We start from the raw sequence: 13,460 nt of genomic DNA, 5'->3' as shown, positions 1-13,460 counted from the left end.
GTGCTATGTCCACTACATCCACTCTCCTAAGTCCATGTGAACTGATAAATCACTGGAGCATAAGGCGTACTTTTAAGGTGTACTACTGAACTTCAAATGACTAAGCCGAAGCAGAATTACAGGGGAGGATGATGAACCAACAGACCTTATCTTGGCCTATAACGGGGAAGAAAGTATTCCGCATTCGAAGGCTGAAGTATTGACCGCCAGTCTCCAGATTCTGTCGGGAAATTTCCGGGCAACCTGGGCCGTTATACAATAAATCTAGCTGGGAGAATGGCAGTTTGCAATTGCATTTGGAAACCAAGTGGCTTAAGAGTGAAAACGAGCGTGTGGCTGTATTTTGTTTTATAACAATTTCTTCAGTGAATCATTCGGATACTTTACAAATTATTCCACGATGACTTCCTCTGAGGTCAATCCCATTATCCCAGGGTTTGCTCCAGACCCGTCGGTGGTGTTGATCAACGACACGTTTTTCCTGGTCATTTCGACGTTTCCTATCTTTCCTGGGTTGCCCATCTATGCGTCCAAAGATTTAGTGACCTGGAAACAAATTGGTGAGTGTGTTGGTGTTGTATCACAACGAGACCGTGATAGTTACTGAAGCATTGCCCAAACCAGGGAACGCGATCAACAGACAAGCGTAACTAAGTCTGAAAATGTTAGATACTCGATGAAGCCCGCCTAATGAGTGAGGAGAGGTGATGTTGTTAACTGGTGGCCTTTTATGCGCCGACGATTCGACATCACAATGGCGTTGTGCATGTGGTGCACACCAACATCATCTACCCGAGTAGTTCGGCCCACGATCTCAGCGAGAACCTCATCGTCTCATCGGACGATATCTAGTCGGATAAATAAAGCGATCCTGTATACTTTAATTTCCGAGGAATCGATCTAATTATCTTCTGGGACGATGATGAGCGGAGTTATATATAAGGCTCTACTACTCTAGACCCGATGACGATCTACCTATTCGAAATCGACCTAAAGTATCACGGGCTCACGGCGCAGGAGTGTTCTCAACTGGTATGAGTCTGAAATGATATGAATAGTATTACCACGAGTCTATCTAGGAGAGAGGTGCGAGAGCGTGAGAGATACCCTGCACCAGTAGTCACATGACTAGGTCATGTGACTCCTCGAGGCCTTGGCACTCAGCATATACAAGGCTGGGTGGTAAGGCTGTAGAGTCACCACGTGTCAACCGTTCCGTGATAGGCACCGATAGGTTTACAAACCTAATCGCCATTTACGTTGATGTTTATGATCGATTACTAGCCGTTCTCCTCCGCTTCATTAAAGACTTAGGCCGCGGTCTTCTTTCTCTTCGGTATGAGGAAATAGTGGCAGGAGATCAAGGAAAGACGAAGACCGAGAGAAAAAGCAAAGAAGACGACAGGGAGGGAGGACAAAGTACGAAAAAAGACTATCAACGTACGTTTAGGCCACGAGTAGACTAGATAAAGGGAGTAACTCGTAAAAGAGGCAGAGAGAGGTAGGACCGTAGAGGCTAGGAGTAATGAAGAGTGAAATATGAGGGACTGAAAAGAGAGAAGGGAGGGGAGGAAAGGGAAGGGAAAAGAGGAAGAGAAGTATTGTCCCGTACTATAGAACCTGGGGATTCAGTTGAACCCCCGTCCAGCGAAATAGTAGGGCACTCTCTTGGGATCCCACCTTTCCTCCAGGGCCCGAAACGAGCCATTATCAATGCCATCGAGTAAAGTTACCACGAGGCTGAGTGTACGCGACGCGGGCGCATACGAGACCGCAGCCAAAACGGGAGCCTCACTGGCTCGCTTCTACTTAGGAGCGAGCAAGGAGTGAGGCGAGGGAGGGCGGCAGGAGCAGGGCGACGGCGAAGGGGAGCAGAAGAGAGTAGAAGGGAGCGGACGAGGGAGCGATTCGATTAAATAGTGGCTAGCGCGGGAGCAAAGCGGCGGGGGATGACTCAGCGAAAGAGCGCTCGAGGACGACGGTTCGGGTTATTTATATATATGCCGATGAAGTGATTTGTTCTCTGTTCTTTTATCGTCAGGAGGCCACGTGACTCAATGCGCCCCCCCCTGTCTCAGTTGCATATGCCTCAGCAACAGGTAGTCTGGCGAAGCATTAGCTACTGATCAGCACTCCGGTGGAGTGTTAGTATTTTGCCGTCAACACCAACAACTGGCTGATTCTGGTTTGTAAGGCTAAAAAGCTCCATATTGCCTCAAACTTTGACGCACGAACGACAAAGGATGTCGTTCATTGGCCGATTTAGACGAGAACGTGGTAAACTTGCGGCCGATTCCGCATCCGCAGGCCAACGTGGAACAATCACGTCGGGAGGTCCGGCACGAGACCTTGCTAATGCAACCTTTGGGAGAACTGCAGTACGCTGCTGGCTTGAAGGCAAAGGGAGGCGATGGGGCATGTATGAAGGACACCTTGCGGCCATATTTGAATTTGAGATGGTGCCCGAAGAGTCACCAGGATCAAAATTGCACAATTTCGAATTAGCTCTCACATTTTCGACAACTGGCAGAGAAGATGGCACTCAGCTAGCACCGAGTTTGCCAGGTCAAGAAAGGGCCGTGTACCTCATCCCGATGCCAGCGCCAACACTTGTTCTCGGATGGCCCACAACAAGACAAGTGAACCAAGTAGGATCCTTCAACCCGACAGTAGAATTTCCTGGTGGAAGCGCAGCGATTGGAGCCCTGACAAGGAGCAGCGAGAGAACCATCGAAAGATGTTGGACCTTTCGAAGTGGACTGCGGGGGAGTGCCGACGGTATCCCAGTAACTGCGACATGGACCTGGGTAGCGAACCCGGACAAACTTCAGAGTGAAGATCGAAACTTGCTGTATGGTGGTCTAGCTTTGCAACATGATGGCAGTCCTTTCCAAGCCACATGCCAGGTCACTGTGAAGAAGGGGAAACTTGGTAATGTACGCTACTCGGGGACAACTCGGTCAAGTTCATGGACTATTGTGCCAGATTTCTCACTTGAGGAACTTGGTACGTCGATCAACCAGCTTGAGGAGAAAATGACGAGACTAAACCAACGAGCGGCTGCTAGTATGTCACACCCTTGTTTTACACTATTGCCAGTCTGAGAGTGAAGAATGATCTGACATGTCGAGTAGGAGCTAGTCAGCCGGTAGAAATGGCGTAGCTGTTTTCAAGCAGTTCCGCGGGGCACGGTGAGCACAGTGTTGGTTCCAAATATAGATATGGAGCCTGCTACTTTATCCACATTCTCATCTGTTCACACTTTCTACAGCAACAAAATAGCCAAGGGCGGCTGGGGTAGCCGCACTAATCTCTAAGCATCCTACGGCGTGACAATGACGCCAGAGAATATCAATGAAGGCAAAGAAATCTCGAATGATATGGAGAAAGGCAGACAAAGAGTCAAAAAATCGCGGCAATTGAAGAGCTGTAGATTCCTAGGAGGTAAAGGTTGATATATGCAACCTACAGTTAGTGGGCTCCAAGTGCGTGTGCCTAGACCTTGCGGTGGCACTGCCCCAGCTGCAGGCGGGTCGCTGGCTTTAGCCACCGCAGTCAATGAACGGACTTCACAATGGTTATTAGCGAGACAATTTCAGAGGTACAATGTAGATATTCAGTGGAAGGCTACAATATAGTGTTAGGGTCTAAGGCTCGTCCAACTCCGCGGAGTGCTAGTGATAATCGTGTGACAGATAATATTTGAGCCTCATCCTCATCAATCTGACAGTGCTTCGATCAGACACGAAGTTGCTAGTCTACATTTTTGGACCTCGACTACCTGCATCGTGCTCAGAATCATCGGAAGCCAATGACGTGCTGCTGGCTCTGGGGAATCTGATTTGACTCCTCCATCTTTTGAAGAAGCTTACTCGGTGCTTGGGTAAATTGGCAGATCCAAGGCGATCTGGAGACTGCCGCACGTTTTCATTCATTGCTGTGACTTGCCTTTGGTATTCTCTGTTCGCTTCGACTAGCTTGTCGTTGTCCCTTTGCAGTCTAGTATTGAGGTATTCTAGCTCTTCTAACTTATTTGAGGCTGGAGGCTGGACATCAGGGGGCGGAAGTTCTGTTACTGTTGTCCAGCTTCTGGGTGACAGATGCGGCGAGCTGGCATTTGGCTCTCTCTCGTAGCCTTTCTGGACGACATCTTTGCCTAATGTCATATCTCCTGTCTTGTCCTTGTAGAGCTCGCGTCCCTCAGGAGAGAGTGCTTGGCCCTTGCCCTTGATAATCTTGTCCCGCTGAGCGGAGAGATCACCTTTTTTTAGTGGCTCCTGCTTCTCGTACCTAAAGGGGCCTTGAGATTCATCGCTGCCCGAACGAAATTCTTGACCTCGGGCCAGTTGCGACTTCTTGGATAAGCTTGCCACCTTTAATGAGATGTCGTTCCATACACCTGCCCATGTCGTGGAGGCTTTGTCATATGGCAAGTCTTGAAATAACCAGCCTATTAAATTTTCAACTTCTGAGTACAAGCGTTCGACCTCATGCGGAGGAGAAGACGCATGACTGGCGAGAACACGTAAATATGCGAATTGGGTGTGGAACAGATCAAAAATCACTTGGATGGTTTCAAGTGATTGCATAGCCTCTGGTGTGCGCTCCTTAGATCGTGGTCTTTCTGGCTCAAACTGCTTCAAAAGACGCTCGTACATTTGCCTTAGGGCAAAAATTTCTTGGACAGCCATTTCGTGACCACACGAGAGCGCACTGAATATGCGCACGGCTTCTGAGAAAAGTGAATGTCTTTCAAGACGCCAGAAATGCTTTTTGGCGTACTCAAAAGTAGGGTTAGACACGCCATCATCAGCAGACTCAATTGCTGCAGCTCGGAGACGAATTTCAATGTTTTGAAGCTGCCTAGTGTCAATAATAATATGTATTCAACAAATTGTGCTAAGTTACCTGAATTGTTGACGTAATGTCCGGCTTAGCGAAGAGGACATGTTCATATCTCAAAGCATCGTCGACTTCTTGATCTTGACTCGAAAGGCTGTTCATAGCCTGAATGGTGTTGGCAACTAAATCATTTCGGGTCCACAAAGCCAGAGTCCGGAGAAACTGTCGCTGTTCTTCCGTGTTGAATTGGATGCCGCCACCAAACACGTCTACAAATAGGTTGATGACGATATCTTCATCTTTATTATCAATGGCAAAGGCGCCTATCTCTGCAACGACCGGGAAGTGCTTGATGTGCCGCCACAGCACAGTTTCGAGGAGTTTGTAGCTTTCATTGATAAGACCAAGTTGCGATAAGAAGGCAAAATCTTCTAGTTCGGCAATGATATCTTCTTCCAGAAGAATATCAATCTCGAGTCTGTCCCTGTCGTAGTCATATCTTGAGGTTGACGCCATGAATGTGTTTGTTTTCAGCGGGTCAGTGGGACTCCCTGAAGGAGGGATGGATAAAGCTTTTCCAATTTTACGTCACCAGGTGCCAAGGAGACTAAAAACTGCTTGTTCCTCAGTCCGCATCAGGAAGAGGGTGACGCCGCCCTGTGCTCATCTCCTTCCCCACCTCATGCGAGTTGAGTAAGCGATCACCGATGTCTCTTCCATGTGGCCACACGTGGGTCCTTACAGATACCACAGATAGTCGACTGTCTTGACATTACGGCGACGACGAATAACTAGCAGAGATATCTCTATTCTTGTTAGGCGTGGAACAACTTGGAGAGGCAAATGGCGTCCTTCAAAGACATAGTGGCTCAGGTGCTCGAGACGGCTCCTACGACTTATCGCGGTCCTGGCGGCTCCATCGCTGTGGTCAGGGATGGTGAACTTGTCGGCCAGCAGGTCTGGGGTTATTCCAACCTTGATACACAGGCTCTCTTGAGCCCGGACACGATCTTACCTATCTGCTCTATCACTAAGCAGATGCTCTGCGGCCTATTGCCCAGCCTCGAGCACGACCCGACCCCTGCGATGAAGGCACGCGGTACAGATGCAAAGACGCAATTTCAGGATCAATTATCCGAGACTCTGGGTGCGGACTTCGTCAAGCAGACAGGCTTGAAGATCCACCATCTCACGAACAATGCCTCTGGAATACGTGACTACTGGGCGTTGACAGTGCTCTGGGGAGCAAAATTGGATCAGAAATTCTCGATGAAGGACCACATCCCCAAAGCAATCGAGAGGACCAAGTCACTGCATTTCACTCCAGGCACAGAGTACAGCTACTCAAACATCAACTTCGTCATCGTCCAGCGCATCATCGAAGCTGTTAGTGGTCAGACCCTTGATGAACTGCTTGCCCAGCGTGTGTTTGGACCGAGTTCCATGAAAAGTGCTTTCGTGGGGCAAGACTCTTCGCTACATCCGACGCGCTGTGTAGGATACGAAGGAAACGCATCGGTCGGCTACTTTCCTGCTATCAATCGTATCGAGTGGGCTGGGGATGCTGGTATCGTCGCTTCGCTCAACGACATGATCGCTTACGAAAAGTCCTTGGACCGCAGCTGGACAGGGAAGGAAGGGTGGTTTTGGGACAACGCACAGCCACCTACCTATGACGACGGCAAACCCGCGGTCTATGCTAACGGTCTTGCGTCAGTTGATGTTCTCGGTGTCCGGACTGTTAGACACGGCGGCGCACTACGTGGATATCGGCTGCACAGATGCTATGCACCCCAACAGCGGGTTTCGGTCATTGTCATGTTCAATCACGAAGCTGATGCTGGGGCCGCAGCAAGTTCAATCTTGCAGAAAGTGCTCGGCCTGAAACAACCAGAGACGCCAGTCGTTCAAGCAGGAAAGGAGTGGTTCGGTTCGTATTTCGACGAGGTCGCGCAAATGTTTTTGACCGTGGCGGAAGGCAAGAAGCCTGGGGAAGTCGTACTTTCCTACGTCCGATCTCCAGAAAAGGTCAAGCTTACGGACGCAACGCATGCGAAATCGACTTCATTGAACGTCTCGCTGGAAGGAGATGTCATTGTCGTCGAGCGGATGGAAGACAATCGCATTGTCCGGGCGAAAAAGCTCACCCCCAGCGTGCACGCGGCAAAGATGGACGCATCCTTTCTGGGCTCTTATCGCTGCGATGAAATCGATTCAAAGCTCAAAATCGAGGGGCATAGTGGTATGCTTTACGGCGCTTTCGAAGGTTTCTTGGGCACTGGAGCTATGCATTTTGTCCGCCATGTTGGAGGAGATGTCTGGGCGCTTGAATGCGTAAGGAGTATGGACGCTACTCCGCCCGGCGATTGGACGCTTGCTTTCAAGAGGGACGAGGCTGGAAATGTGAACGCGTTGACTGTTGGCTGTTGGTTGGCAAGAAACCTCAAGTACAAGAAGGTTTAAATGAGAATAAGCTTCTACGTCGAGCGCCCTTTCTGCATCTGGCTTGGATGGGTGACGGTCCCGCAAATTTCGTGATTCTGTGTAGCCCTAAGATCATCAGCTGGGTTTACTGCACAGATGAAATCGTCATGACAGGGGCAAGCTCAAGCGTGTGTCGAAGGTGAGAGATATGAGCAGAAGATGAGTAGTGGGCAGACCATATTGAGAACGGCGCGGTCTGATTACATGAGTGCCCATGCGAGCTCCGAGCTGATCTGATACTACTATCCGGGCAGCACAGTAAAGTGGAGATAGCAAGTCAGTTCAACGGGAAACGGGGGATTGTCCGTTTGTTTGTTTGACGCGGAAAGGAGTGCTGTACTTGTCGATGAAGCAGCACGTGGACTTTAGAGCTGTGAGATTTTCATCAACTCCTAGAATAGCAGGAATGACAGGAACAGCTGTGGTGGAGGATGCGATGGAGAGATGAGATCAATCACGTGTAGTCAGTCTATGCCCTGCATAGACCAAGAAATACAAACAGGGCAATCTACTGAAATCAATCTTTTCGTCGACAAGTGAGTCACGTCTAGCTCTATAACATTCTCATAGCTTCATTAGCACGTTTTCTCTAAACCGCGCAGAAAAATTACACCGTATCCTCTGGTGATCCTGCCCGGGGGTAATCAGTAGCACGGCACCCTGTACATCTCCCCTCCGTAGCCAGAAGCAAGACTCTTGCCTATCAATTCCACCTGTTTGAGTAAAACCGATTGATTCAAAGTCATCTTCGTCCGCCGAAATAATCATGCCCGGAATTCAATTCGTCAGCGGGAGTATTGGTCCCGCTGGTGTCCCTGTATGGTCTTTCTGCGTAGGTTTGGTACTGTTCTATTGGCATAAATTCTCCGTTTGTGGACCTAAGGTCCCCAGCGTTGCTCAGGAGGTTTGTCCGATCATCATAGGGGTCGGAAGTTGGCGGTTGCGACCTCCTGAACTGTGCTGGAACAAGTGATTGATCGAATTCTTTCCGCGCAATGCTGAGTGGGCGTTGAGGGGCTGGGCTGACTTCCCGAGACGAACCAGGAGTGCCGCTCATAGCCAGCCCTTCTTTGGCGCCGGTCATGAACGAAACGGGAGTTGTGCTTCGAGAATCTGAGAAGATATCACCACCTTCTTCCTTGAAGTCGGAGCGGTTCTTGTAGTAGGAGAAGTCTTGCTGTGCTTCTGGCACAATTTCGAATGGCATGTCTTGGTCGGGTGCACCTGACTGTGGGATGGGTTGCATCGCGATGTCGGAGAATGCCATTGACTGGCCACCTTCGGAATGCAACCGTCCTCTATAAATCTCTGCGAGAATGTTCTTGGCTCTGGCGTGAACCATTGGCGTCATCAGGGGCTTGTACAGAGCTGGGTGGCCGAACTTGGATGAAATCTTCTCCGCTCGATTTGGCTTGCCATCAGTGGGTAGTCTCTCCGTATCCTGCATGCCCGAACGAGCATAGTACTTAAGGTCCATATCGAAGGCCTTCATACAGTACCACTTGAACAAACCCATTATCACCAATAAAGGTGCAATGGCGATGACCAATTTCCACTCACCACGAGCTTTGACGACGACACCGATAACCACATTTGACAACATGACCGCAAACACAATCCGGTTGAAGATTGTCACCCAGAATTGGCCGCCCGACTCGGTCTTTGTAATAAATACATACATAAGAAGGTACTTTTTCATAAAGGAATCGATAGTGAAATACAATGCGGTTACAACCAACACAATTGGTTGCAAAGTCGAATAACAGAGTGCCACTGTAGTATAAAACAAGAAGTAGTTATAGTAACTGGCGTAGTCGAAGGACGGTGGTGCTGTCCACTCGATGTTTTGTCGTGGAGTTGGTGCCATGAAAGTGCGTGCAAACCAGACATATGTCAACTGCCACAATTGGGCGAGATCAATGGCCGCACCCAAATTACGCTGAAGGAGCCAAGTGACCCAAAAAGGCGACACCTGACACAGTGTAGTAGTGACGACCAGAAAAAAGTTGCCCTTTCGCAAGGATGACCACGTATCGCTGCCTTCACGATTGAATTGTATGACAATTGTGACGTATTGCCATACTGCCGAGAAAATGGAGAAGACAATCAAGTTGTTGAGAGCAAAGAAGCTGTACAAATTTCGAAGGACGTGTCGTTCACGATCTGTCTTTGTAATGTCGCCGGCACGGATTTGAAGACGCCGGAAAATGATAGGGAGGACCAGGTAGACAAGAGACGTGAGGGCGGGAGCAGCAATACCCTGCACCACTGCCCACCAGGTTTTGTGCGCCTGTAATTGTTGCTGAAAGGGTTTCCAAACCAGGCCGAGATTGGAAAGATTGGATAGGAAGACGGCGATACCGGCGTTGATTGGTGTCCAGAGGACAGTCAAGACGGTAATCCAAATAGCATTCATAAAACGTTTGCCTTTGCGAGATGAGCGAGATAGCTTTAGGTTGTCCCAAATGAGATCATTCGGCCTTGGAGCAAGACGAATTTTGGTACCGGCTGGGCGCTTGCCTCGACAGGCAAATGCAACTTTGTGAGCATCGGAAATGCAATCCCAGCTGGCAAATCCGTAGGGCATGGGGTCTCGATTGTCCACCCGTAAACGAATGTCATTGATGTCATTCTCCAGGCTCCGAATGCGATCCGTTAGATGGTCAATAGCATCAACCTTGCCCCCCGTTGTCTGGCCCTTGTACTTGCGAGAAGGCTTCATCAGTGGCCGATTTGGTGGTAACCGATCGGGATTCTTCATGTACTTGGCTAGAACTGACTCAAGTTCTCGGACGACTTCTTCGTGTTCCTCAATTAGTTCGGGCAAGACCTTGACATTTCGGCCAATTGTGGTCCTTGGGAGAGTACCCGTGGAATTGATCTCGTCAAGGACCCTGGCGAGACCCTCATTAGTCCGAGCCTTGGCAGGGATATCTCGAATCAACAGTGTTCGGGCGTGTAGGCTCTTTTGATACTCGGGGCTCTCCAGGTAAGCTCTTCGCAAGCGATGGATCCGTCGGTAATTGTGCCACAGGAAATACATGATGACCAGGTCAATCAGCCATGCTACCACGACTTGGGCCCAGAGTCCATTGCCCCAGATGTACAAAGGGGTCATGATAGTAAAGGCGGATTGTCCTTGTGTGATTGCTTTATTGCCCATGGTGACATTGACTGGAATCATCACGACGATTCCAAGAAATCCCAAAGTCAGAAATATGTTCCTCAACATTCGGGTGAATCGCAGGAAGACGACAGCATCGAGACCAAGCTTCTCCATTAGAAAGTCGTCGGTGGCTTTATTGACAGGTTTGACCCAGCTAAACAGCCCCTTTCCGAGGGGAGGGGGAGCATGTTGTTTATCGGAGTTTTTCAGTCTCGGGGCATATACAAGTGCATGTCGAGGACGAATGAAGCAAAAGAGAAGGGCGAGGCCAGCACTGACGCCCAGGGAGGTCGCGAGGGAGGCCCAGAAGGCATTTGTTTGTAGCTATCGATAGGTCAGCTATTTCCATTCGGTGGACAACGTGGGAATGCCTACCGATGCCTGGAAAGGATTGGACATGAGCTGGAGGACCTGCTCGGAAGGAGAAAGGTCGGCACTAGGCGCATTGGTGGTTTGTCGGGGGTATATTGTGGCAGACATGGTGATGGGCGAAGTTGTATATGTCAACCGGGATAGTAGGTATCAGCAAACACTCATAATCTCAATTGGAACCAGCCCAATTGATAGATAGGGAGCAGGGGGAGAAAGTATTCAGTTGAGATGCCCAGGGGCTTTATATCGACGGGCAGCAGAATAAGCGAACGACGGGGGTGTGGCGAGGTGAAGAATAATGAGCAAAACGAAACTGCAAGGAGACAATAATGTTATTTACAGGGGAAGATGGAAGGAAGAATGAGACCTGAGAAGAAGATGATGATGAAGAAGGGTGTAGGAAGATGCAAGTGGTTTGTTTCAAAATTGGGCCTGTACGCGAGCCCATTATTATCGCAGACACGACCGCAGGCCACTGATTTTTATGATGGAGTGGAGGAGTATTCGAATTCTTTGATATTCTGCTCAACAGGGCAATAATTGCCTGAGCTGCAGCTACAAGCCCTGCAGGGACCGAATGTTCGCAGCGCCAACGGGGACGCCCCTCGGGCCTGTGGGACCTTGTCCTGGGACTCTGGGAGTAGCCTTCGGGCCCTCGGCGCGCCAGTAGTAGCCAAGGGCACTGGGATTCTGGGGGTTGCATTAGCCAAGCGTCCAGCGCCAGCAAGAGAGGGCACACTTGGGGGGATCTTGGGGGTTGTGTTTCGGCAATCAATGCAAGCCACAGAGCAAGCGAAGCCTACAATGGGCCTCTCAATGCCCCCTAAGGCCCTAGTTGCATGCTCCAATTCTCACGAGCGTTAACTGGGCCGATGTCGATATCTCCCCCTCCAAGCAAAAGCCCGTTTACCCTTGCACTTTCCCCATTTCAAGCAATCCGCGTCATTTTCCGCAGAATTTTCCGCAGAATTTTCCGTTCCGGTTCCTCCAATTTAATTCGACAGGTGTCATTCTCGCTCCGTCTCGCCGTTTTTGCCTCACGTTTCACTCAGGTGTCATTCGCATCGAGACCAGATCGCTCTGTTTGACTTTCCGACTCACAGCAGTGCAGCGTGGTAGTAATGATAATAAAGGCTCAACCGATTCACATGTGAGAAACAAGTGAACATGATCGCTTCTGGCCTCCCCATCGACAGATCGTGAGCAACCCCGCCTTTTCTCTGACTCGGTTGTGGAAGGCGTGACCAGAGATATGCTTGGGAAGGAGCACCGCTCCACCTCTGTCCTACTCGTCCTTAGTCCTTTATACGATGTACTGTACTAAGAAGAATAGCACTGGCACTTCTCTCATCACGGGCATGCAGGACATCGACATCGTCGGGTATTTAGGAGGTCAGAGTGAATGGCTGAAGGAGCATTGAGCACATCTACCCACTACGTAACCTGGTGATATGTATCATAGGAGGCGGGTGCTGGTCGCGTTATGTTGCGCCTGTGGTGTTGATACGCCGTATTGCATCCCTCTCTTCCTCGCTCAGACCAGCTTGTTCCAAGATCCAACTGATAACAGCTGTTTTGGCTTCGCAATAATCGTCGACGCTTTTCCACTCTCGTCGGGATAGCTCTAGCTTTACCTGCCCGTATCGATCTCTCACCATATCATCTCTTCGGCAAAGATCACGTAGAGCAAGGTGATTTCTGATCGATTGACAATCCTTAACGGAGACGTACAAATTTCGGGTCGGTAAGATGTCTCGTTTGCGGAAAGCATGTCGATCTGGTATCCCCATCGTGCCCATATATGTATATCCTCCCTGCAGTGTCAGCGCCTCTATCGCAGCCTCGATGTCTTCTCGGTCGCTGATCACTGAAAGATCGATCACCGGCTTGGCGGCCAATCCAGGCACTGACGTCGACCCGACGTGTTCGATAGAAACACGTTTCACTCCAATGAGCGCTGTCTCAATCTCTTCCTTGATGGTCTCGAATTGCGCAGGCCATTCTGGGTTGTATTCTTGCACTGCCACATGCATCTTGGATGTTTCCGATCACCATTGATGCGAGGAATATAGTGCCCTGTTGCCCAGTATCAATTTATCACGGTTGGGTTCTGATCCCAAATTAGGGACTGTGCCTGAGGTACGGAGTACATTAGTCACGTTACATCCAATCCTCGTATCCTGCTCGTATCCTGCTCGTATTCGTGACATCTTCTTTCCGTTGTAGCACCTCAAACTTCCAGATTTACAACTATACACAGTTTGCGTTGTCGTCCCTTTCCCTTGATCGTGGCTTACAGAAGAGGAACCCCCAGCTTGTAGTCGTTGCAGAGGAACCTCCATCGCCATCTGACCCCCCCCTTCCTTATGACTTTCCACCTTCAAGGTTTGAGATGACCACTACTTCTCGACAAGCCTCGATTAACACGGATGCTGGATATGATCAAGACGATGCATCACCAGCCGCCAAACGCCGTCGAGTGACTGCTGCTTGTGATCAGTGCAGGCTGAAAAAGATCAAATGTGATGCGATCAAACCAGGTAGCACCGCCCTCACCCCTGATCTCATTACTTTCTTTCTTTCTCTTTCTCGCGTT

The 13,460-nt window shown here is 49.7% G+C and overlaps 5 protein-coding genes across 5 annotated transcripts; 3 read left to right on the top strand and 2 right to left on the bottom strand.

Annotated features, from left to right (window-relative positions):
- Positions 1–400: 400 nt before the first annotated feature.
- On the top strand, positions 401–607 carry A1O9_03097 (murein transglycosylase; the record flags this gene model as incomplete). The annotated part of the gene is made up of 1 exon (XM_013408666.1): positions 401–607. The coding sequence occupies one exon, from the start codon at positions 401–403 to the stop codon at positions 605–607; it is 207 nt and encodes a 68-aa protein (XP_013264120.1).
- Positions 608–2,243: 1,636 nt separating this feature from the next.
- A1O9_03096 (uncharacterized protein) lies at positions 2,244–3,104 on the top strand (the record flags this gene model as incomplete). Its single annotated transcript, XM_013408665.1, has 1 exon — positions 2,244–3,104. One exon carries the CDS (start codon positions 2,244–2,246, stop codon positions 3,102–3,104), a length of 861 nt encoding a protein of 286 aa, XP_013264119.1.
- A 2,581-nt stretch (positions 3,105–5,685) lies between these two features.
- On the top strand, positions 5,686–7,305 carry A1O9_03095 (uncharacterized protein; the record flags this gene model as incomplete). The annotated part of the gene is made up of 1 exon (XM_013408664.1): positions 5,686–7,305. One exon carries the CDS (start codon positions 5,686–5,688, stop codon positions 7,303–7,305), a length of 1,620 nt encoding a protein of 539 aa, XP_013264118.1.
- A 763-nt stretch (positions 7,306–8,068) lies between these two features.
- A1O9_03094 (uncharacterized protein) lies at positions 8,069–10,972 on the bottom strand (the record flags this gene model as incomplete). The annotated part of the gene is made up of 2 exons (XM_013408663.1): positions 8,069–10,816; positions 10,868–10,972. 2 exons carry the CDS (start codon positions 10,970–10,972, stop codon positions 8,069–8,071), a joined length of 2,853 nt encoding a protein of 950 aa, XP_013264117.1.
- Positions 10,973–12,345: 1,373 nt separating this feature from the next.
- A1O9_03093 (uncharacterized protein) lies at positions 12,346–12,897 on the bottom strand (the record flags this gene model as incomplete). Its single annotated transcript, XM_013408662.1, has 1 exon — positions 12,346–12,897. One exon carries the CDS (start codon positions 12,895–12,897, stop codon positions 12,346–12,348), a length of 552 nt encoding a protein of 183 aa, XP_013264116.1.
- Positions 12,898–13,460: the final 563 nt, after the last annotated feature.

This window comes from Exophiala aquamarina (assembly GCF_000709125.1).
Source record: "Exophiala aquamarina CBS 119918 chromosome Unknown aczIA-supercont1.2, whole genome shotgun sequence".
Lineage (NCBI taxonomy): Eukaryota > Fungi > Ascomycota > Eurotiomycetes > Chaetothyriales > Herpotrichiellaceae > Exophiala > Exophiala aquamarina.
Note: the sequence above shows the minus strand (reverse complement) of the source record. Positions and strands in the feature narration are given on the sequence as shown.